This window comes from Mobula birostris, chromosome X (assembly GCF_030028105.1).
Source record: "Mobula birostris isolate sMobBir1 chromosome X, sMobBir1.hap1, whole genome shotgun sequence".
Classification (NCBI taxonomy): Eukaryota; Metazoa; Chordata; class Chondrichthyes; order Myliobatiformes; family Myliobatidae; genus Mobula; species Mobula birostris.
The window spans coordinates 41,679,076-41,705,352 of record NC_092402.1 but is presented as its reverse complement, the minus strand read 5'-3'; the positions used below and the strand labels follow the sequence as shown (position 1 = coordinate 41,705,352).

Genomic DNA, 26,277 nt, shown 5'->3' with positions numbered 1-26,277 from the left:
ATTTGATTACCAATTTATTTGGTCCAGCACAATGTTGTGGGCCGAAGGGCCTGTTCCTGTACTGTACTATTATAGGAAGGTTGAGGAAGCTTTAGAGAAGTTGCAGAAGAGGTTTACCAGGATGGCCCCGGATAAGAGAATATGTCTTATCCTATCTTATATCTATCTTATAGATTGAAACAAGTTAGGGATTTTCCCTTTGGAGCAAAGGAGAATAAGAGGCGACTTGAGAGAAGTGTGCAACAGAATGAGAGGCATGTGGCCCAGGTAGGTGAGGGCGTACGGGGATGCCCTGTCCATGTATCAGTTTTGATTCCGTACCACATGAAGGTAAATGAACCCTTGGGGCAAGTGATCATAATATAATCAAATTCACCTAGATTTTAAGAAGGAAAATCTGAAGTCAGTCGTTTCAGTATTACAGTGGAGTAATTATTTGATGGTAGTGTTTCCATGGTGTTGCAGAATATGGATAGAGGAGTACATGCAATTGTATTTCATTGATGAAAATAGCATTTGAAAATACTCAGCTTCAAATGATATTGATGGATAGGATGATTTTTTCCCCCAAAATGAATGAACCTACAATGATGTTCCAAAGTATAAGTTAATAGCTGATGTCTTACACCTACATTTCCTGCAACAAGAAAGCCTAGAAATGGACATCATAGCTTGGGATAGGTCTGCTATTCAGAACAAATACTTCTGCTCAGCATTGTGAATTTTTGGAATTCCCTATCCCGGAAAGCTGTGGAGACATGACACCGAGTTTACTCACAAACGAAACGAGTAGAGTGTTAGTCATTAAGAGTGTCAAATGTTAGAACAGTTGATTTGGATCAGCCTTATGTTGTTAAATGGTCAAGCAGGCTCCAGAGGCACATAAAAGATCTCAGCCCGAAACATTGACTCTGTATTCCTCTCCACTGATTGTGCCTGACCTGCTGAGTTCCTCCAGCATTTTGTGTGAATGATTATGTTGATCATGTCTCAGGATCACAAACTGATTTTAGAACAGTGCAGTACAGTACAGGCCCTTCAGCCCACAATGTTGTGCCAACCTTTTAACCGACACCACAATCAATCGACACCTTAATCTTCCATTTTTCTTACATCTATGTGACTATCTCGGAGTCTCTTAAACATCCCTGATGTATCAGCCTCTGCCACCAACCCCGCACCCACTGTACTGCTGTTGCAAGGAACAAGGCGATGTATGTCAGTGATATTAAATCTGATTCTGCGTAAGAAAGAAACCTACCTCTGGCATCTCCCCCCTAAACTTTGTTCCACTCACTTTAAAAGGATGCCCTCTGGTATTAGCCACTGCCACGCTGGTGGGAAAAAAAAGGTTCTGGCTGTCCACTGTCTAGACCTTAATCCTGGCCTGCTGAGTTCCTCCAGCCTCTTGTGTGTGTTACTCTGGATTTCCAGCATCTGCAAAATGTGTTTATAACCATTTGCACATTTCTGTCGAGATCTCCCGTAACACTGTACATGGGAAAGGAAAGGAGTAAGCCAGTCTGGGCCAAGTTTAATACTCTGGATCCGTCTCCAAAACCATCAACCAAGCTTTTGGCTTGGCAGCTTTCTCCCTACAATGCCGTTCTGCCTTGGGATAATTTTTTCTATGTTAAAGGCACAAAATAAATTCAAGCTCATGATTGGAAGTATATCTCGGCGAGCCTGAGAGCTGCTTGCCTCATTTATCTGACCTTGGAATGTGACGAAACACAGAAATTTGTTAAGTAGTTAGGGTATTACGCTAAGCCAAGCGAATCCTCGTTACCTTCAGTGGCTGCATAAATAGGAGAGTAAATAGGAACACCTTCACAGTAGAATCGTTTCAGGTGATCACCGTACAGTTTGTTTGCACCAGAATCCACAGCAACAACCAAGCTGAGGTGGGGCCACACTCTGCGAGCAATTCCCTTAAATCCACTCACGAACTCTGCAGCAAGCTTCAACGCCCTTTGCGGATCAGGCTTCAACTGGGCATTTAACTTCAGGCGAACACCTTCGGCAACGGTCAGCTCTGGATTCACACGCCCCACCCTAATGTCCTCAACCAACTGTTCCCACCGAAGCTGCAGAAAAGCAAAAGCATGATAGATTATGGAAGCAAAGGTTGCCTCCAGGATCCCCAAAGTTTGATCTTTGAGGGCAAAAAGGAGGTGGATGTACTGTGCCTCAGCTGCAGCTGTTATTTCATATCCGACCGCAGGTGTCGAGTACGAGCTCAGTGAGTGTTTGGAAGCCATTGTAGAGACATAGCCGGAGCCAATTAGAAGGTCGGATTCCGATTTTCTCCAAACGGGTGGGTAGAAAAACTTTGCAGTTCTCTGTAGATTTCTGGTCTGTGGGTAGGTATTAATCCTTGCATTATAGCATGCGCCAAAGGCCTGTAACATGGAGAAAATCAATAGTTTTAGACAGTGTTAATATAAGGCAGTGATAGCAAAGAGTTTCAATATACTGGAGAAATCACTATGGTTATTTCTATAAGAAGTATCTATCATTTTAATAATAGGAACAAACCTGACTTTAAGGAATTGTTTAAAGATGACATTCCAACTGTAAACTTCACACTGGTCTGGAATGCCAAAGGTGGCTCTCCTCCTACCTGAGTAACAAACACAAAATGCTGGAGGAACTCAGCAGGTCAGGCAGCACTTATGGAGAGGAATAGAGTCAACATTTTGGGCAGAGACTCTTCATCCAGCATTTCATGCATATTAACTCTGGATTTCCAGCATCTTCAGAATCTTGTGTTGAGGATTTGATTCCCCACCTAATTAGATCACTTCAACTCCCCTCCACCCGAGCAACTCAACACCCATCCAGGTCAAGGCAGCCAATTCACCGACTCCCTCAGCCACATAGTGGCTGATGTACACCTATGAAATAGTCTACAGCACAAGCCAAGGCTTCTTCAGCGCCACTTCCCAGTTCGGTACGGTGCAGCATCCTCTGACAATGTACAAGAACTACACTGAGTTGTCAGGTCAGCAGAAAAGGTCATTGGCTGCAGTCTATCATCACTGCAGGACCTGTACAGTATGTGTCAGGACAAAGATATGGGCAGGAAAAACCATTGCAGACACTACCCACCCTACAAACCGCCTTTTCCAAAACCTCTCTTCTGGAAAGCGCTATAGAGCTATTAAAACCAACAGCTTCACACCATCTTAAACATTTTCTCTCCCAGGCAGATAAACTGGTCGACCATTCTAGTTAACCCCCTCACCCCCCCTATCTATTACTCTCATCACTGCACTGTAAACACTTTAAACCGCTTGTTATAATGCTACTTACATTGTAAATACATGCTGGTATTTATGTACTTATGCACTTTTTATTCATATCCATACTTAACCTTACTTTGTTTTTTACTTTAAACTCTACCTTTCGTTATATCATTTTAAAAAAGTTGTTGGACTTTTTCTGTTGCAGGTTGCACCCTGACCAATACACCACAGCAAATTCCTAATACATTTAAGTGTCTATGCCAAATACAGTTGATTTTGATTTGTATTACTAACTGGAACCACACCTCCAGTTAAATCAGTTCAGTCAAGGAATAATAAATCACAACCCAACAATGTCAATATATTCTTAATACTTTCAGTAAGATTTTAAATTGTTAATATAATCAATATCTTCATATTGAAGTAATCCTTCAAAAACTTTCAAAATTTTCATTTTGAAAACTTACTAAGTTTTGCTGGGAATCAGATTTTATTACTTTATTGATTTATATAATTAATTCATTTGTTTACTGGAACCAGGATCAATCACTAAAGAGCACCTAAGTTACAGAGAAAGGTTGAACAAGTTGGGTCTTTATTCTTTGGAGCGTAGAAGGTTGAGGGGGGACTTGATAGAGGTGTTTAAAATTATGAGAGGGATAGATAGAGTTGACGTGGATTGGGTTTTTCCATTGAGAATGGGGGACATTCAAACAAGTGGACATGAGTTGAGAGTTAAAGGGCAAAAGTTTAGGGGTAACATGAGGGGGAACTTCTTTACACAGAGAGTGGTGGCTGTGTGGAACGAGCTTCCAGCAGAAGTGGTTGAGGCAGGTTCGATGTTGTCATTTAAAGTTAAATTGGATAGGTATATGGACAGGAAAGGAATGGAGGGTTATGGGCTGAGTGCAGGTCGGTGGGACTAGGTGAGAGTAAGCGCTCGGCACGGACTAGAAGGGCCGAGATGGCCTGTTTCCGTGCTGTAATTGTTATATGGTTATGGCTGATACTTGACAATGTCTGGATACTCTGTAAGGATTTAAAACAGACTCACTGAGGTGAACAGGAGGTGCGAGCAGAAAAACAGCATTGAGGCTCACTGTGACTGTCTAAACCAAAAAGCATAGATTGAAATTATGTACAGAAAATAAAAAGTGATCTAAATATGAACAAACAAACACTAAAATCTAAGAATATTCTACACTTTTAACTTGAAATTTCAGGATCAGTGAGATTATTTATCATTATGACATATCACCATCATAATTTCCTACACAGGCTCCATCCATTTACAGGTATGATCATCAGATGAAGAGTGAGCAAATACCACTACTTCATGGCATTAAGGGGGTTGTAAGGACAATACACTGGTGAGGGACTTTTACACCACAGCCAGGCGAGAGGCAGGCATCTCAAAACTGCAACTTCCTGTGTATATGCAAACTATCAGTTATTCCACCTCGACATTGCATGCTGCCCCACATTGTATTGTTTTAACTAATATCTAATTGTCTTACACTCAGCTTGTGAGCGTATATTTGCTTCTTTAAAGCCCAAACTTTATATGCTGCTGAGTTATGGCGTAAATCTCCACCGTATACAGAATAACTCATAATACAGATGCATACACACATTTAACAGTTGCGATTTACAAATACGATAGGGGGCAGAGTCCCTTTTTTATTTGTCCCACATACACCAATTATATTTTTAGCTCATCTTGTTCTATCTTTCTTTGACTTACTGTAATGTTTGAACTTTTGTCTTCAGTGCCCTTTTATCAGGTTGATTACGTACACAAACTGGTGCAAGGATACAAGGGGGAAGGCACCTTCTGTTCCTTTCTCTTCAGCCGCTGCAGACATACGTTCTCCTCGACTCAACCACCACCAGGCAATATTTCATCTTCCAGCGGGACCCTACCATCAAGCACATCTTTACCTCCCTCTCCCCACTCTCTGTTTTCCGCAGGGGTCACTCCCTCTATGGTTCCCTTCTCCCATTCGTCCCTTCCCCCGATCTCCCTCCTGGCACTTATCCCTGCAAGTGGAAAAAGTGGTACACCTGCCCATTCACTTCCTCCCTCACTACCATTCCTGTCCCCAAACAGTCCTCCCAGGTAAGGCAACACTTCACCTGCAAATCTGTTGGGGTCACCTACTATATCCGGCTCCCGATGCAGTCTCTTCTACATTGGTGAGACCTAATATAGACTGGGGGAACTGCTTTGTTGAGCATCTTCACTCCATCTACAAAAAGCAGGATTTCCTGGTGGCCAACCACTTTAATTCTAATCTCCAATCCCATTCCGACATGTTGGTCCATGGCCTCCTCTACTGCCATGATGAGGCCACTCTCAGGTTGGAGAAGAAACACCTCATATTCAGTCTGGGTAGCTCCAACCTGATGGCATGAACAGTGATTTCTCCTTCTGGTAATTTCTCTTCCCTCCCCCCCCCTTTTTCTTCTTGAATTCTCCCCTCTGGCACCTTCTTACCTCTACTCTTTTCCTCACCTGCCTATCACATCCCCTGGTATGCCTCCTCCTTCCCTTTCTCCCATGATCCATTCTCCTCTTCTATAAAGATTCCTTCTTCTCCAGCCCTTTGCCTTTTCCACCTATCCTCTCCCAGCTTTTCACTTCATCTCCCCCTCCCCCATCCACCTGGCTTCACCTATTATCTTCCAGCTTATACTCCTTCCCTCTCTCCACCTTCTTACCCCTTCATTTCCAGTCCTGATGAAGGTTCTCAGCCCAAAATATCGACTGTTTATTTATTTCCATAGATGCTGTCGAACCTGTTGAGTTCCTTCTGCATTGTGTGTGTGTGTGTGTGTGTGTGTAGTTCTGGATTGGCAGTATCTGCAGAATCTTTTGTGTTTAACATTCCATTTTCCAGTTTTCTCCTTGTGCAAAAGCACGTTCCAGTTCTACAACCCCCTCCCCCCACTTCCTGGGGGAATGGCTCAAACTCTCCTCTGCGAAGGCATACTCTTCATTGCCTGAGCAAGGTCATTGACTAAAAATTACGTTGCTCTTTGCTTAAATGTCACTGAATTTGCTGATCATAATTTGCGCAGTGAAAGCTATCTGCAGAATGTCTGGTTACATTATGTTTATGATTCACACAAAGACTTCCTGATGCAACTGATATCTACTTGGTTAGTCTGTGATTTAAATACATAGGTATATTACCCATCTCCTGTAGCATTGCTCACAACAAATTAAAATTTCAATGGAAATCAAATTCTGCTACAATGTGAAACAATTTACTGCTCATCATCACTGCACACCCAAAATCGTACTACATTTTCTGTGTTTACACACCAAGTTTTCCATTGAGCACTGTACTCAGAAGTCAGTGAGAATCACGACATGGAACCTCAAAAATATATATCTTGGAGAGCAGCGGACAGGCTGGAGCAATATTGCCTTAATTTGATCATAAGATATAGGAGCAGAATTAGGTCTGCTCTACCATTCAATCATGACCAACATTATTTTCAACCCCCTCTTACTGTCTTCTCCCCATAAACCTTAACTCCCTTTCCAATCAAGAACATATCAATCTCTACCTTAAATACACAAATGGCCTGGCCTCCCCGGTCCTCTGTGGTAACAAGTTCTACAGATTCATCATCCTGTGGCTAAAGAAATTCCTCCTCGTCTCAGTTCTAAAGGTGTGTTCCTATATTCTGAGGCCGTGCCCTTAGATCCTCGACTCTTCAATTAATAGATGAATGAAGTAGAAAGAAATCAGTAGTTAAATTTAAAGATTAAAGATTAACTTTATTTGTCACATGTACATCAAAACGTACAGTGAAATGCATCATTTGTGTCAAACCAAATCAGCAAAGATTGTGAGGGCAGCCAGGAAAGTGACACCATGCTTCCAGTGCCAACATGGCATTCCACAACTTACTAAGCCTAACTTGTACGCCTTTACAATGTGGGAGGAAACCAGAGCACCCAGAGTAAACCCACGCAGTCACTGGCAGAACACACAAATTTCTTACGGACCGTGGCAGGAATCAAACCCCAATCAGTGATCACTGGTGCTCTAAAGAAACCGCACTCACCGCTACGCTAGCATGCCCCCCTTTAGACATTAAACACAAAGATACACCACATTATATAAAGTTCCAGTACCTGATGGAAGTCACTAGTTGCTGTTTCGACGCTCAGTAAGATAGCGGTAGAGCCTGAGGTCCCTGATGTCACAGAGAGGGCACTTGGTCTCTCGGAAATCAATACGTTTTCCTCTCCTTTGCCAATGCGCTGGATGTAATCTTTATAGTGACCGTATTGTGTCAGGAGGTGAAAGTTGCAGAATGATTCACGGTCTGTAACTTCAGAGAATCGGTACACTTTTCCATACTCCGTGTTTCTATCCTTGTGCAGCCTGTGCAGCAGAGTGCTTTGCTGCACTTGTTGAACATCTTTGGTGCTGAGTTCAAGTCTTTGCCTCTGCCAAAGGCTTAGAAGGCTCACATACCTCTGAAAGAGGTACTGGTGCAAAAGGCTGAAGAAAGGTCTCTTCTGGCCCGGCGACTTTCTGCAGATATAATACCAGAGCAATACCAATACCCACAGGGCAGGGATTACAAAGGCAGCAAGGAGAAGCATCTGTCAAGAAATAACCACTGTGAATACATCAAATACAAGTGAAATCCCACCATTATAAATACTACCTCCTAGTGATCTGCCACCAGTTCAACTTGACACAATATTGCTGATGTCCCTCACCTTCAGGATTCTAATTTTGGATGTTGTCTGGGTGTATTCACGTTCTCTCCACGACTGTGTATTCTTTATTCCAGGAGCCAAGCTTCTTCCCTCATCACGAAGGTGTGAAGGTGTGCTGGTAGGTTAACTAGTGACTGTAAATATCCTTGGTGTAGGATAATGACAAAAAAGAAACAAGTGGGGGGGGGGGAGGTTGATGGACATGTATGAAACAGTATGTTGCAAGGGGTACATGGGGAAAAGGGAGGGGAGATGAGACAGCTGCCCTTGAAATTGGCATTAACTTTACAGGGTGAATACCCTCTGTCTGTGTTGCAAGTATATATTATATGACTTTGTATGAAAGTAAGTTAATTTAATTAAACACGCTTCCTTAATTAACATCAACAAAGTAGAAAAGTTTTAAAAATAATCATTTGATAGTACTTTTCTCCAGCCCCATGGTTAGGAAACACTTAGAGGGAGACAGGACAAATGCAGGGGAACTGGAACTAGGCATCTTGGGCTGGCATGGATGAGTTGAACTAGAGTCTGTTTCCATGCTATGGCCAGTATCAACTTATTGTTTATGATTCCTAATCTTCCCAAATGTCTCCTGTATTGAAAGTCTCCATCTGAATTGAAACTCTGTGTTCAGTTTCCAGACTTTTCTCCTGCTGTTCTTCTAAATGTCTTACAATTAACAATGTTTGAATCTTTGACATCCAGACTAGTGTAGTTCTGGCTGTACTCACTGTCACATCCTGCATGATTTTCAACACTTTTGCATCACATCTGTACCATTGCAATGGAATAAATCCAAGTTGTCAAATTATATTTATTTTCCTCATACTTAACAGCATCTAAGTGAATGTTAATGTACCTTCTCTAAAGCAACAACGTTCTTCCTATAGGTCCTGAACTGCAAACAGTACTTTTAACTGTGAACCCATTAATGTTTATTATCTGTGTTCAATATATTCCAATGCAAATTAATAACTTTTATTTGTGAAAAAAAAACTTATCAACTTTACTGCAAATTTGCAAACTTCAGACCCTGACCTCCAGGGGTATTTGTTGAACGAAAATCGATTGTCGCCACCTTTAATAATGCTGCATTAGTCTACCATCTTTCATTCAGCGTCAACTCCATGTTCCCCGAATCATGCTTATCCAAACACCCCTGGATCTCATAAATGGTATAGATAAGCACAAGGCAGGTCAAAGATTATCAATTAAAGTATCACCGTGTATTTGTTCAAAATAAGTTGCAAATTCCTTTTCTCCACAAACGTCATCAGTGTTCAGATCTATATGAAGAGACACATCTAGCGTTTTCTTTTTTCTTCCCAGATTCTGCTTGGCCTGTTTTTCAAGAGTTTCACTTTCATTTCACGGGAGTCAAATTACCCAGTGATTATGGGTGGTGGAAACAGAATCGGGAGAGATCACGTGTATTTGTAATTCATGAATACGAGGCCTGAAAATATAGCCGAGAAATAACAGGAAATCTAATTCGTTCGTATTTGTCAGTCGGCATAACATTTTCTCGTGCATCGTGCGACGGTATTAATTATCATTTTATTTTCACCGTGAGGTTTTATTTTATTCTTCCGGGAATAACTGCTCTATATTTTATAACATTCCCTATAATATTCAGAAACGAATAAAATCAGACTTAATCATGTCGGGGTCCGTCCCTGTATCACAGAAAACGGTGGGAGATTCTGACGACCCGCTTGGATTGTCAGCGTGCCCAAACTCCATCGCCCTTTACCACGGCCGCTAGTTACAGACGGGCTTTTACTCACCTTCCGCCTCAGCCACGCTGCGAGGTTCGCACCCGGCGCGCTGACGTTAAAGCAGCGGAGGTCATCCTATAAACAGCAGAGAGCGGAACAGTTACTTATTGCCACCCAAGCGTTAGTACTGTTCTGCGTCAGTGTGCTTTTCTTAAATTTGCGTTCCCAAAGACTGCAAGTAGTTCGACCAAAAATGCCTAAAGAAGACAAGCTCAGGGGGTCAAAATTTGCTTTGTCCCAGTGTGGAGCTTGAACCCGTCGACCACTATGGTCCCTTTCCATACCATTTTTAAACTAATATAACTATGGTCATTGTTGTCAAAGTACTTCTGTCACCTCAGTCACTTGCCTGCCATGTTACCCAACAACAGGCTGGGCTTTACCCTCTCCATATATTGCTCAAGTAAACTTTCCTGAATGCCCCATCTAAACTTTTGAAGAAAGTTAAGATCCCCTATTGTGACAACCATATAATTCTTACAGCTCCACACAATCTCTCAGCATATTTGGGGACTCTTTAGTACAATTCCAATAATGCGATTATGCCTGCTCATTTCTCAGCTTCATCCATAAGGCCTCAGTGGGTGATCTATTTTCTCACTACTGTGACATACCCCTTAATTGAAAATGCAACTCCTCTTCCTCCACCTCTATCCCACCTAAAACACCTGTACTTCAGAACATTAAGCTGCTAGTCCTGACCTCCCTTAGCTATGTTTCCTTTATGGCTAAAATATCCCAGTCCCACATAACAATCCCAACCATTAAGTTCTTCCATTTTACCTATCAACTTCCTGTATTGAAATAAGTGCAGATTAATCCTAATAGACTTAACTCACTTCTGGCCATTCTGCTGCCTGTCATATCTATTCAACTTCCCATCACTTTCCAGTCTCTTATTTGCCTCCCTGATGCTTGGAATCCCACCCCCATGCCAATCTATTTTAAACCCACCCTAGCTGCACTAGAAAATCTGCCTGCCAGGATATTGGTCCCCCTCCAGTCCAGGTTACTTCTGCCCAGAAAAGATCTCAATGGTCCAAAAATCTGAATTCCTGAATATACCAATATTTCAGCCAGGCATTCATTTTCAATATTTCCCTACTCTTAACCTCACTAACATGTGGCACTAGAAGTAATCCAGATTTCTACCTAGAAGTCCTGCATTTTAACTTGTTCCCTATATTCACTCTGCAGGATCTCATCCCTTTCTCTGTTGATGTTACTTGTGCTAACATGAACAATGATGTCTGGCTGTTTACCCTCTCCCTTGTCAATTGTACTTGGTCAGAATCAGAATTAAAATCAGGTTTAATGTCACCAGCATATGGCATGAAATTTGACATTTTTGCAGCAGCAGTCCAATGTAATACATAATAATAGCAAAAAATGGAAAAACTGCAGATCATGGTCTCTTTTGGGAGCTTTGCTGTTGCTTGCTTAGTGGGTGGTGGGTGCTGATGCTTTTTGCTGAAATAAGTGCAGGAGGGAGAGGGTTGATGCTTTGCTGCTATTTCTGAGGGGGGGGGCTTTGGGGTTCCAACATTTTTACTGTCATTCATTCTTTGTGGTACTCTTCTGTTTATGTGGATGTCTGCAAAGACCAAGAATTTCAGGATGTATACTGTATACATTCTTTGATATATAAAATAAATAGTGAGATAGTGTTCATGGGTTCAATGTCCATTCAGAAATCTGATGGAAGAAGCTATTCCTGAATTGCTGAATATGCGCCTTCAAGCTCCTGTACATCCTTCCTGATGGTAGCAATGAGAACAAGGCATGAGCTGAGTGATGGAGGTCCTTAATAATGGATTCTACCTTTTGAGGAATTGCTCGTTGACAATGTCCTGGATGCTGGAGAGGCTAGTACCCATGATGGAGCTGACTAAGTTTACAACTCTCTGCAGCTTATTTTGGTCTTGTGCAGCAGCCTCTCCCCATACCATATGGTGATGCAGCCAGTTAGAATGCTCTCCACAGTACATCTGACTTGGTCCAACCAAGCAGAGTCCACTGCCAAGAAGGCCCACCAGCACCTTTACTTTCTGAGGAAGCTAAGGAAATTTGGCCTGTCCCCTAAAACCCTCACAAATTTTTATAGATGCACCATGGAAAGCATTCTTCTGGGGTGCATCACAACCTGGTATGGAAGTTGTCCTGTCCAAGACCGGAAGAAGCTGCAGAAGATCGTGAACACAGCCCAGCACATCACACAAACCAATCTTCCGTCCTTGGACTCACCTTACACCGCATGCTGTCGGAGCAGTGCTGCCAGGATAATCAAGGACACGACCCACCCAGCCAACACACTTTCCGTCCCTCTTCCCTCCAAAAGAAGGCTCAGGAGCTTGAAGACTCGTACGGCCAGATTTGGGAACAGCTGCTTTCCAACTGTGATAAGACTGCTGAACGGATCCTGACCCGGATCTGGGCTGTATCCTCCAAATATCCGGACCTGCCTCTCATTTTTTTTGCACTACCTTACTTTCTCTTTTCTATTTTCTATTTATGATTTATAATTTAAATTTTTAATATTTACTATTGATTTGTACTCCAAGGAGCGCAAAGTGCAGAATCAAATATCGCTGTGATGATTGTACGCTCTAGTATCAATTGTTTGGCGACAATGAAGTATAAAGTATCTGCAGAAATTTGAGTGTCTTTGGTGAGATACCAAATCTCCTCAAATTCCTAATGATATATAGCCTCTGCCATGCCTTCTTTGCAGCTGCATCAATATGTTTGTCCAGGTTAGGTCCTCAGAGATATTAACACCCAGGAACTTGAAATTGCTCACCCTTTCCACTTCTGATCCCTCGATGAGGACTGCTATGTGTTAACATGTCTTACCCTTTCTGAAGTCCACAATCAATTCTTTGGTCTTACTGATGTTGAGTGCAAGGTTGTTGCTAAGACACCACTCAGCCAGCTAATATATCTCACTCCTGAACACCCTCTCGTTGCCATCTGAAGTTCTGCCAACAATAGTTGTCTCATCAGCAAATTTATAGATGGCATTTGAGCTGTACCTAGCCACACAGTCATGATGTAGAGAGCATAGAGCAGTGGTGCACCAGTGTTGATTGTCAGTGAGGTGCAGATGTTATATCCAATCTGCACAGATTATGGTCTTTCAGTTAGGAATTTGAGGATCCAGTTGCAGAGGGAGGTACAGAAGCCCAGTTTTTCGATCAGGACTGTGGGAATGATTGCTTTTAACACTGAGATGATCCAAGCCTGCATGAAGAGCCAATGAGATCACATCTGCCGTAGGCCTATTGGCAAATTGCTATGGGTCTGGGATGTTATAGTTTTCAAAGTTTAAAATAACACCAGAGGATTCATGTTGGAAATGCTTGTATGTGCATGCAAGTGTTTGAACTATGGCTTGATTTACAAGAAATGATTGATGCAATCTCATTGTCTCTGCTGGCGCTCTGACTTTATGACTATATCATCAATTGGCTGCAAATGAGTGAACTTTTGTTATTTCTGTCACCCACTTGCTTTTCCCTTACTGAGAAATTGTCTGCTTTTGGCTCACAGATAAATTGGATTATGGACAGTTCTCAGAAATGGAACACTTACATAATCCCGGGTACCAGCTTTGGAGAGATTTGTTAGACTAATTCCTGGCATGAGAATGTTGTTTCTTTATTCTTTAGAGTTTAGAAAAATGAAGGGTGATCTTATTGAAACACACAAAATCCTTGGACTTGACAAGGGACATGGTGAAATATTTTTATTATTGGGAAAGTTTTAAATGAGAGGACTTAGAGGATAGAGCTGCATAAGAATTTCATGCAGATGGTAGTAAACCTATAGGGTTATCGATGCTGGTTCACTATTAGTGGAAATAGAAAAATTCTTAGTGAATTGAGGGCTATGATGATACTGAATGGCATGACACACATGAAGGGCCAGATGGTCTACTTCTGCTCCTATATTCTTGTCCTTATACAGTAGTAGACCCAAGAAACCTTGAAAGTAATATGTTACCACTACTTGGCAATAAGTTGGCACACAAATATATGTTTGCACCCAGCTTTACACAGAATGAAGAGCTCCATTTGTACTGCCAAATACAAAATCTTGCTTTAGAATAAATGGTGGAGGAACTCAGCAGATCAGGCAGCATCCCTATAATGGAATATGCAGAATGTCATGTTTAGAAAAATGGTGAGCCTTTCAGTTGCAGTAAGTCATGAATCCATCACTTCATGTAAATGCCAGATTCTAGATGCACTAAATACATGTTGGTGTTCAAAAATCAACTCTCTGCATGCATTTTTTTTAAAGACTACCCATATAATTCACTGTTTACCCTTAATTAAGCAACATATATTTCCTTGGTTCAACAAAGTGAATTGAGTGATGTCTTGTGTACTGTTTATGGTACCCCATCATGCTTTCAAATAGTCTGAAACAATTTCTTTTGCACCACTATGAATACTGTACAAAAATGTATGTCTATAATTGGTGATTGGGAAGTCTGGGTTCTCAACAAAATGGAAAACTAATCCAAATTGTATGGCTTTAAATGTTCATTTAAATGAAATACCCACTTATCCAACAGCATGAAACAATTTTGAGATGTGATTGATGACAAAAAAATTCTGGGGACATAATTTCATTCTCTGTACTTTTAGAATCACATTTTATTAATTAAAGTTAATAGCAGCAAAGATAGATTTAGAACCAGGCAATTGTGACAGATGACCACAAGTTTGAACAACTTTTATATGGCGTGACTGAACATTTTGGAAGGTAAAATGTTTTAATGCAAAAATGCAATTATTAAAACTTAGACAAAATTACACAGCTTTGAATTATTTCAATAGATTCAAAATTATTGTACTGTAATAGGTACAGTAACATTTGAAATACATTTGGGTAAGTACATGGATAGGAGGAATTGAGGGATATGAGCTAAACAGGTGCAAATGGGACTAGCTTGGTGGGCACTGGTCACCATGGATGAGTTGGCTGAAGGACTCATTTCCATATTGTATTACTCTGTGACTAATTCTTATTTAAACCTGAAGGTTCAATCTCTGACCCAGAGCTTGAATGTGTTTACCTCCACTAACGCTCCAATGCAGCACAGAAATGTTCTAATCCCAAAACTACTTTCACTTGATATTTACACTGGGGCTTCTTCTATCTGCTTGAGAGAAAAAGATCCTAAAGCAGTATTTTAACAGCAGGATAACTTGACCTTCTGCCTAACATTCTTCTCTCAACTAACAATAGTTCTAATTTTGTCTTCATTTAAGGGCTCCTGCCAATTATAGACCTCAACTCTGTTCCTTGCACATTTGTCATTTAATCTCACCACCTTTCCACCTTGTTTTCTCCTGCTCTTTGCATTTTATAAAACCTGCTTATCTTTCACTTTCTTTTCCTCTCTGCCCACACATGCTACCAGCCTGATGACCATCTTCAGCTTAGTATGCTGCAAATATTGATTGCAAAGGTGTGGAGAGAGGATGGTTAGAAATTGGTTATTTGTCCACAATCCAGGTATATAACTGCAAAAAAAAAAAATGCTGACCTTACTCCACAAAACCAAAAACTGCTCCTGCATAAAAAAAACAATGTAGACAAGTTTTTTTAAAAACAGTTCGCTTTAACTGAAACCCAGTTAACCAGATGCAAAAATGAGGAAAGCACTGAGACAACAGAGCTAGTTAAAAAATAAATCAATTTACTGGAAAGCTTATTAACAGACATACATTCTATCCAATTTAAATGAACTTTTAGATTGTAAACGTTTATGTTATTACAATACTTTTGTAACTAAATTCATGAAAAGTGTGCTGTTTTATGGATTTAGTGATAACAAACCATAAAATTGTCACTGTTAATCTGTAATCTTTTATGGTGTGCATAGCATAAGCACAATGAACATGTACAGCATAACTTAGGTACTCTATTAAAATATTGCTTTAACTAGTATTAGTAAAATTAGGTCGAGACTGCAAATTGTTCTTCCCCCTCTTTCATCATTTTTAGAGGGACAAAATACAATTACATCACTCTAGGTGAGAAGTAGAACAGGTTGAAAGTACACTGAAGGTGTAGTTGTCCACTCTTCGTTTTACAAGAATCCTTCATGTACTAAATTACTTATAAAAGTGCTAGGCTAAATATAATTGTCTTTTTAAAATTCACACAGGAATGCATTCATCAGTCCACGTCACTGTGTCATGGTGGAGACACAACCTTATTTTTATGCTTCTCTAATTATTTTTTCTGACCAATGGCATCACACTCTGGAGGGGTGGAAAAAGAAAAACTGAATATAGTTTTACGTGAATTGAACTTCACAATCTAATTTTCAATAGGTGCTTGCCGCAAACATTAGGTCAATACTGAGTAAAACCTGAGCAACTAAACAGTTACAAGTATTATTTTTAGCCTCCTGATGAGTAACCGTCCTGCTAGAATTTGGTTCTTTACTCTGGTGGCTGGTCTACAAGGTCAATTTAATTTGACAGATGAAGCATCACTAGAAAAAAAAATTCTATCATCTACTTGAACTTTATGATGAGCTTAAAACTAATTGTGTAAACTCACAGCTAAACCCAATTCTGTTCTCAGTCAATGGCATACAGGTTTCTAACTGAATACTGATTGAGGTTTTGCCATCTTATTGGTTATGGTTTAGGAGAGAAAAGCAAGACTAAGTCAGCATTGCAAGGCTCAACCTTGCCAGATATCTTGTGGGTCACAGCATCTCTGTCACAATTGTTGCTGATTCTGTGAAAAATATATTTTGGCCTTAACACCAAGATGATACCCAAGTAGCTCGTATTTCCAACCATATGTACAGATTAAAAGGCATGGGTAACAGCTATTTTTATTTTTAATCCTGTACCAAGAAAAAAATTCTTCAAACTTCTGACAATCAAATTTTAATGAAATGATGAAGCATTTGAGTATTTATTGACTCTATAATTTGAAAAAAAAATAATGATTCTTTCAAGGTTGTTCTTGATTTCTGTCTATTTCGGTTTTCTTCACATGCTTAACCACTATATAATAAACGCTTTTATTTAAATATATAGGCCCGGTCCGGGTTGCAAACAAATTTAAGGACACCTCTGCATACAAACAAGCTTGCTAATTTGAGTTTCCGAAATTTTTTGAACAATTTTTAAACAAGTACCCCAACTCTATAGCAGAACTACACAAGTGTGAAGCAAATCACAAATGATTTGGAGTTAGTCAGTGCAGTTGGAGGCCAACCACATAGCTGGATGCTGCTGAGGCAGAGGCAATATTATCATCAGTAATTAGTGGATTGAGCTGTTGTGCCAGCTGTTCCAAGGTCTGTATGGAGATAGATTTGCCAGCCAGTATAGGTTGCAGGTGATCTTTATCAGGGTTGAGCAGATATTTTCTCGGGTGTTTGGGAGACATGCAGGATGGATGAGACTGGATTTCCTAGCTGCTGTGCGACTGCAGACATCTTTTCCCAGGTGGGAACAGAGCATTTCCCTGTGTCTTCTCTCAACATTCCCCCTCCCCCCACCCCCACACTGAGCCACAAGATTAGGAGTGGCTGGGCCAAATCACACAGACTTGAGAGAATTGAGTATTCACTTGCTCAATGAGTCAGTGAGGCTGGCTGCTCTTCCATCACAGCTGCTTCTGTGATTCTCTTCCATACAGTTTTTGTTCATTCCCGATTTACAAAATATCCAGATTTGAACAGTCCTCCAGAAGGGAACCCTTCCTGATGTGTGGACTCATGATAAAGATTGCTTCTACTTGTGATAGTGAAGGGCATGTAACAGTGTTTTTCTGCATTCTGCCCAATTTAAGTTGCAATGTTTGGTTCTCATATTAACCTAGACCGTTCCAGGAGGGAAATTAATTGGGGAGAGACGAATGGACAAGGGAATCACGAGGGAGTAATCTCTGTGGAAAGTTGGGGGAGAGGAGAAGAGAGAGATAAAGATATGTTTGATGGTAGGATCCCTTTGGAGATGGCAGAAGTTGCAAAGGATGATGTGTTGGATACAAGGCTCATGGGATGGTAGGTCCCACAAGAGGAATTCTATCACTATTAAGGTGGCGGAAAGATGGAGCGAGTGCAGGTGTTCGGGAAATAGTGATGGCAGCATTAATGGTGGAGGAAGGGAAACCCCATTCTTTGAAGGAAGCCTTGAAAGTCGCATCCTGGGAACAGATGCAGCAGAGATGAAGGAACTGAGAAAACGGAATAGCATTTTTGCAGGAGACAGGGTGGGAAGAGGTATAGTCAAGGTAACTGGGATTTGATAGGTGCACAAAAGATGTTGATTGACAGTTTGTTTACAGAGATGGAGACATAGCTTCTGAGAGCTGGTGAAGCCCTAACCCTCCCAACTCCTTCGCTTTGCAAGCCAAAGTCATTAGGGTTTCTAAAATGTTGCTGGCTTTAACTTTTGTTACACTTTAAACATGTAAAATTGAAAAAAATTAAAAAAGTAAATTCAACTAAAAACAAGCACCATTAAAGATACAAACATCAAACAACCAAAAATAATCTAAATAGGAACTTGCATATTTTTCACTGTAGCCCTACAACCCCCATTGAAATCAATGGACTGGGGACCTGTACCAAGTCTATCGTGGCACTAGATTTGATTCAGTGAATCTCAGCAAAATCCAACTCTAGCACTGTCTTTCCACAGTGAATTCTACAATGCACCCACTGAAAAATTTTGCTGAAGAGTCTGCATTTAGGATTTATCAGCAAAATACAGGGTGTGATATTTTATGCAGTTTGCTTACAAAGCACCTTCACATTCACTGAATATTAGTTTCAGTTTAGCTGATATTCAGGATGCTGTTGGAGGTCTCTGTTGGCACCAAATTTCCAGGCAAGAGGACTACTATGACTTATTATACACTACTAACCACTCTGCCGAAAACTTTCACATATACTAAATGACTTCTTTCTAGGCCACAACTTCCTTCACTAAATAAACCCAAGGCTAGGATTGAATTGAGGGTAGGGAATAAAGAACTGAGCTATATCACAGAGGTTCTGGACCTTTACAATAGAAACAGAGGATTCCAAATGATTCTGAGAAAAATACTTTCTTCAACCAAAAGTGGAAATGCTCCAATAGTGTATGCTGGGTTCCTGAAGCTCTCAAGAAAACCAGTGCTAGCTTGTATGGCTCTGTTATACTGAACGATGCCCTGCCTTGAAGATACAGAGGTGCTAGAAAGTTTGTCAACGCTGTAGAATTTTCTCTTTCTGCATAAATATGACCTAAAATGTGATCAGATCTTCACGCAAGTCCTAAAACTAGATAAAGAAAACCCAATTAAATAACACAAAAACATTGTACTTGTTCATTGAGAAAAATGATCCAATATTACATATATAAAGTATGTGAACCTCTGGGGTAACACCTTCTACAAAAGCTATTTGGAGTCAGGTGTTGCAATCAATGAGATGAGATTGGAGGTGTGGGTTGTAGAGGTGCCCTGTCCTATAAGACGCACAAAGTCAGGTTACTGACACAGCCTGCTCTTTTCAAGAAAGATCTGTTTATGTGCACCATGCCTCAATCAAAACAATTTTCAGAGGACTTTAGAAGAATTGTAGAGATGCATGAAGCTGGAAAAAGCTACAAAAGTATTTCTAAAGACCTGAGTGTTCATCAGTCCACAGTAAGAGAAACTGTCTACAAATGGAGGAAACTCAGTACTGTTGCTACTCTCTCTAGTAGTGGGCATCCTGCAAAGAGCACAACGTGCAATGTTGAAAGAGGCGAAAAAGAATCCAAGGGTAACAGCAAAAGTCCTGCAGAAATCTCTAGAACTTGCTGAAGTCTCTGTTCGTGTGTCCATTATCAGAAAGGCACTGAACAAGATTGGTCTTCATGGAAGGATACCACGTAGGAAACCACTACTCTCCAAAAAAAAAAACACATTGCTGTGCGTTTCAAGTTTGCAAAAGACCACTTAGATGTTTCACAACAATTCAGGGACAATGTTCTGTGGACAGATGAGACAAAAGTTGGAACTCTTTAGCAGAAATGCACATTGCTATGTTTGTAGGAAAAAGGGCTTTGCACACCAACACCTCAATTCCAACTGTGAAGCATGGTGGAAAGAGCATCACGGTTTGGGGCTGCTTTGCTGTCTCAGGGCCTGGACAGCTTGCAATCAATTGTTGAGGGAACAATGAATCCAAAATTGTATTAAGACATTTTACAGGAGAGTGTCAGGGTAGCAGTCTGTCACCTAAAGCTTAATAGAAGTTGGATAATACAACAAGACAATGATCTGAAACACAAGAGTAAATCAACAATAGAATGGTTTAAAAAGAAGAAAATTTATGCTTTGGTATGGCCGAGTCAAAGTCCTGACCTTAATCCAATTGAGTTGTTGTGGAAGGACCTGAAGCAAGCAATTCATGCAAGGAAGACCACCAACATCCCAGAGTTGAAGCAGTTTTGTAACGAGGAACGGCCTAAAATTCCTCCAAGCCAATATGTTACCGGAAACATTTGGTTTAAGTTATTGGTGTGCAAGGAGGTCACACCAGTTACTGAAAGCAAATGTTCACATACTTTTTCCAACAAATACATGCAATATTTGATCATTTTTCCTCAATAAATAAATGAACAAGTATAATGTTTTTTTCCGTTATTTATTTAATTGGGTTCCCTTTATCTAGTTTTGGGACTTGTATGAAGATCTGATAACATTTTAGGTCGTATTTATGGAGAAATAGAGAAAACTCTCCAGGGTTCACAAACTTTCTAACACCACTGTAACACTGAATTAACATAAGGCTTCAGTGTCTGCATCAGAAAACCCCCTCCCCCAGCAAACCAGTAACTGTTACAGACACCTTAAAGACAGATCATATTCCACTAAAATTCATCTCTCAACTTACATACAATAACAGCACCACTTGAATATTAATGATAGTTTCAGTAGATTTCTTTAAATTTCATTATGAATGCCAGACAGCAGAAACTATATATATGTATATAAAAGTAACAGCCACTGTAACAGATAAAATTCATTGTAACAGATTTTAGAATCATTACATTATCTCAGCAATACATCTTCATCCCATTTTCAAAGGTGATCAGTTCTCAAGCCAGCAATCTTGAATGCGCCATCTGTGCTACTAAATTGTATGACATGGACCAAGAACTGAGATAAAGCAAATCTAAAAAGAGAATGCACCCCATTCTTGTCTAAACTAAATTCACATCCTGAAGTAAACTATTCCACTGCTTTCTGCTAACACGTAAAAGGAATGAAATGCATCTTTCTCTATAGGACTTCCTTGTAGAAAAAATGCACTGGCCAATATAAGACTGCGAGTCAAATCATGCTTCAGTTGATATGCGTTAGGAAGTGATTTAACATTATGTTGCCAATGAAGTCTGGTCGGGAAGTTGTGGGAGGAATAATCTTTCCTAGGGAAGATACAGCTGAATGAAAGATACAGTATAGCATTTTATATACCAAAAACAGTGGGAGCATACCTACCAGAATTTAGAGGAATAGAATGTTTTTTCCCTGTATGGACTATATTTAGTAAATGCCAGTAATATATGCAAGTGTCCTGAAGAGATGTTTTCACCATATGATGTACAACTCCATAATTGTCTCAGAATTAAAGTTTGGCAGTAGCAATTAGCTGGTATTTTGACGCAAACAACAGGAATTCTGCAGATGTTGGAAATTCAAGCAACACACATCAAAGTTGCTGGTGAACGCAGCAGGCCAGGCAGCATCTCTAGGAAGAGGTGCAGTCGACGTTTCAGGTTAGTCCTGACGAAGGGTCTCGGCCTGAAACGTCGACTGCACCTCTTCCTAGAGATGCTGCCTGGCCTGCTGCGTTCACCAGCAACTTTGATGTGTGTAGCTGGTATTTTGTTAGTTTTCCCTACATTAAAGATAACCAATTATGTAACTAAATTTAAATTTGTTACATCTCAGTAGGCCCAGGCATTTGAACAGAAGCAGCCAGAATAATTGATTAAAAATGGGTAAGCATATCTAGTACTTAAAATGTAAACATCTTCATTGCTTATGTTGTCCACAGTTTGCTTGTGGCTATTAGGCTGAACGTGGCATTCCTGAACAAATGATAATGGCAAATATCAGAATGGGGATCCCTTCAAAAAATATTTCAATCCCTGTTAATTGTAATAGTGGTTGCTTAAAAAATGAATGATTTCAAACATTCCCTTTACCTATTGATTAGACCAGTGGTCCCTTTAAAAAGCATTTATTGAAACAAGAAGTTTCAGTTAGCAACTTACGTCCGAATAGTACCAACATCAGGAACAGTGACAAGTCATATTCAGGAATGCATACTTAAGTTTATGTATACTACGCAGCTTTTGCATCAATTAATTTACACTATTGCTTAAGGCATCTGAAAAGTCTGGCTGCTTTTACTCATTGTGAGCCTTAACTATCAGAGGTCAAAATGTACTAAATCCATTTTGCACATATTTCTTATTACTCACGAGACTGATCAAGATATTGAGTACAATTGATTCAGCATGGCATTTTGGCTTAACACTACATCAAACAGAAGACAGGTCTGCCATACAGGCATAAAGGCAACCAAAGTAAGACACTTTCTTCAAGTAGACCTGCAAGGATAACATTGCTCTTACATGATTAAACAGCACCTTGTACAGCTTTTCTCTGATATCTGCAACAAATTTAAGTATTCCAAAGTAACTAGCTTTATGATCAAATTTAGCAAGTACTTAATTTTGCCAAAAATGATACAGTATAAAATAGTTACCTACAGAGCACATACATGCCTTAATTTTGCAGTGTAAATCTTGAAAGCTATGCCATTCCAAACTCATGCACTTTTTTTTTTAAAACAAACCACATAGCCTAGATATCCAATGAAATTGTTTGAAATTGCCTTGATCCTGAGACAGTTCAAATACATAACTATCTTTTTTTAAACACTCCTCAATGAAAGTGGTTGAATGTATGATTATTTTTAAACCCTTGTTCAATTCAGAGTGACCATAGACACAAATATAATTATGAACAAATGGTTCAGGGATACAAAAATATACAAACTATCCCTCCCACCTATCTCTTCAATATGTCACTGATATTGTGATAAGTCAATTTGTAAATTCCAAAAGAGGAGCAAAATCTCTGTTATTGTGGCCCTTTTCTGCCAATTATGAGCCAATATTCAAAGCTTCAATCAAAAACTGAGTAATCATTTCCAATAAATCATGTGAAGTAATATCTCGGTGAATGACTGAAAAATAGAATCCATGCACAAATAAAGTAGCTTTGACTGGTTTCTAAGTGAATGATCCAATTTGGGACTTAGTTAAGCATTTGCCTTGGCACACTAAAATACAAATTAACACTATTTACCAAAACGTAACTAAAATTCTGGAAGGGTAAATAAAAATCATGCAAATAGCAACTTGCATTTTGTACAACATAAAATAACAATAGTAATTGCAGTCTCCAAAACTGCAGCCTCTTCCAAGCAATCGGGACATTTAGAAACATTTGCACTGCTTCAACATGCACAAAAATATTAGATTCACGAGCAATATTAACATTTCACATTATGAACGATTTGGAAATGAAGCAACTTATGGAATGAAACCATAAGAAACAATTTTCTGTGAGGTGGGGGTGGCAATCATGTTGATTGATGAGGAAGCCACTGATTATCCATTGGTCTGCGTAGAAGCTCTTCCACATGTCTGGCAACATCCATTGTATCATCAAGGTCAAAATCACCATCAGGATCAAGCATGCTGTCTGGGCTGAACAACAGAAAATCATGAAATATTATAAAGAGTTCAATTTTCAGTATGCCAATTTTATCTGCTAAAAATTATTTCTGTTGCATTTTCCGAATGCATCTTTGTAAACAAACCATTTCATACATCCTAAGTTAAAGCAAGAATTTGCAAGAATACACTTATTTTAGGACAATGTCCATGCCACTTTACAAACAATAATCAGATACAAGCAGACACTATGCCAATTAGATGAGACGAGGATGGAAAATCGAAATCACAGCAAGTTGGTTGCATCTGTAACTAAAGACAATGTCATGGTCCTTCAGAATATTTAGCTTAAATTGTCTTATTTAGGGCTAGATGTTGGTCAAACTATCTAATCTCAGTGGTAGCAGATGGGCTGACTGCAATGGCAATGGAGATTGTAAGTGGGTTTGCTGTAATTTTCCAATCCTTCCTACATACTGCGGAGTGCAAGAGGAGAGGAAAAATGGGAATCCCAATGTCCTTAGCAACTACAGACAGATCAGTTTAATCTGAGCAGCTCAAAGCTTTTCAAGACAATCACAGGAAATATAATGGGCACAACTGAAATTTGATTTAATATAACAGCCAGCATGGATTTGCTATTGACCAACTGTGTCTGACAAACTTGAAATAAATCTGCACCACCATTTTACAATATTAATGATTTGGATATAAGTGTGTTGAGTAAAGTTTCAACACTGCAGATGGCACCAAACTTTGTAACAGAGTGCTTAGCTAAAGAACAAAAGTATGCTGCGAGGTTACCAAAATGGACAGCAATTTACAGCGAATTAGTATATTTTGGTTGGAAAAAAAAAACAAGCAAAAAGACAATATAGATTAAATGATGTACTTCTACACACTGCAGATGAACGGCGGGGGGGGGGCAGGTATGTGTATATTAATCTCTCGAAGATTGTTGGATACTTTTGAGATGCTTATGTGCACAAGGCTACCAAGAGAAATGCTCACATGTTAGTGCATTGCTTACATTGCTTTATTGAATCATGTGAAATGATCAAAGTAATCAAAGAAATATGGGACCCTTACAATCATGCTAGCCACAAAGGCCACTTTAAAAAGCATGATTGCTAATTCATCTGATGCAGAGATCCAAGCAAAAATGGATTTTTCCTCAAGGCAACAATGTAATTTATGAATTTGTCAAACTTGTCTTGAAACAGTGATGTGCTTATAAATAGCCAATAACCCATTATAGGTATTGTTTTATATTACAGGCACATTGTAATTTTAATATTTTACCATTAGTTATGTTACTCACTTATAAACAGATTCTGCATAGGGATAACTCCCGCATTTCCAAGAGAATTTGAAACAAAAATACAGATTGCAAACTTAAAGTGAAACCATCAAATACATTCCTAAGTCATAAAAATTAGTTCATTTGGATCAAAATAGGCATTTTTAAAGACAAGTCGGATCTCTCCTGAACACAAGTCCTCAAAATAATTAACAATCGGAGAAAAAAGCTTACTTCTGTGGGTAGAGAGGATATTGTGGTGGGTGACAAACTGCAGGCGATGTTGCTGGTTCCATATAGGTATTACTCGCTGATGATCCATCAGATGATGCTGTAGCAAATCTGCAACAAGCAAGATCAGTTTTAAACAGTATAGGTGATTGAATGATCACTCCCACAAACACTTGCAATAATCTAGAATATTGTAAATGCAGTTACAAATTTCATACGATATAGCAGCTTGCACCATAAAACTTCAGACCAACCTAATAAAACATTAACATGCCATGTTCCTTTACTGATCTAAACATTTGAGAAGATCTCTGAACAGATCACACATTAAGAATAATCAAATTCTCTATAGCTATTCCAATAGGAAAAATAATCTAGTGGCCTCGTAATGGGCTATATTTTAAATAACAGAAAATGCTGGAAACATTCAAGCAATATTTGAGGAAAACATATTCACTTATGATCAAACAAATTAGAAATTGCTGTAGGCTAGTCAGCCTTTCAAAACTGCACTATTTATTTAAATCATGGCTGCTAAGGACGTAACCTCAGCTCCGCATTTCCATCTCCCTTCAGTAGTCACTTATCTCGCTTTTTAAACATCTAAAACTTCCGCCTTAATATTATTGCAATTCTACTTACTCCAACCTCAAATAAACTGAATTACAGACTTAAGACCCTCAGAGGAAAAAAAAATACGCATCAAATCTTTCTTGTTAAAAACGGACGCTCTGTCCGCCAGAGAAAGCAGGATCTTACGCGCTGTTGGTGTGAAATTTAAAAGTTCTCCATGCAACTTCATGGATTTCCTTTAGGTGCTCTGGTTTCCTCCCTCATCCCAAAGACATGCAAGTTGGCTACTGTAAATTACCCAGTGTGTAAACCAGCCATGGAATTGGGCGGGGGGGGGGGTAGTGGAGAGAGACAGTAAATGTCAATTGGGCATAAAGAAAAATCAGGACTAGTGTAAATGCGTGATTCATTGTTGATGGACCCATGGACCCAAAAGGACTGAAGGGCCTGCGTCAGTGCAGCATCTATGAAGCTGCAACATATTTCAAACAAGTCTTAAGAAAGACATCTTGTACTTCAGATTTGGTCCTATGTAACTGATGCATAACTTTCCACATTTGTATTCAATATATCAAGGACCCGACATTGATCCCTATAGGATATCACTTGCTACATCTTCTCAACC

General features: G+C 39.7%; 2 protein-coding genes across 11 annotated transcripts in view; both read right to left on the bottom strand.

Moving 5' to 3' along the window:
- Window positions 1–9,849, bottom strand: part of ghdc (GH3 domain containing) — a 31,644-nt gene extending 21,795 nt beyond the window's left edge. The window contains exons 1-4 of one of the 5 annotated variants that reach the window (XM_072248622.1): window positions 9,786–9,829; window positions 9,222–9,454; window positions 7,399–7,875; window positions 1,790–2,402 (exon numbers count right to left, since the gene is read on the bottom strand). In XM_072248622.1, coding sequence (XP_072104723.1) covers window positions 1,790–2,402; window positions 7,399–7,875; window positions 9,222–9,272 — 1,141 coding nt within the window. In that variant the 5' untranslated portion in view covers window positions 9,273–9,454; window positions 9,786–9,829. Of the gene's footprint in view, window positions 1–1,789; window positions 2,403–7,398; window positions 7,876–7,995; window positions 8,140–9,036; window positions 9,161–9,221; window positions 9,752–9,785 lie in introns of those variants that run through there. The other 4 variants (XM_072248625.1, XM_072248621.1, XM_072248626.1 and 1 more) reach the window with 4 other exon arrangements.
- Window positions 9,850–21,644: 11,795 nt separating this feature from the next.
- The window catches only part of LOC140191659 (signal transducer and activator of transcription 5B-like), a 106,806-nt gene continuing 102,173 nt past the window's right edge, over window positions 21,645–26,277 (bottom strand). For all 6 annotated transcript variants that reach the window (XM_072249264.1, XM_072249261.1, XM_072249265.1 and 3 more), the window contains 2 exons: window positions 25,083–25,190; window positions 21,645–23,581 (listed from right to left, as the gene is read on the bottom strand). In XM_072249264.1, coding sequence (XP_072105365.1) covers window positions 23,455–23,581; window positions 25,083–25,190 — 235 coding nt within the window. In that variant the 3' untranslated portion in view covers window positions 21,645–23,454. The remainder of the gene's footprint in view (window positions 23,582–25,082; window positions 25,191–26,277) is intronic.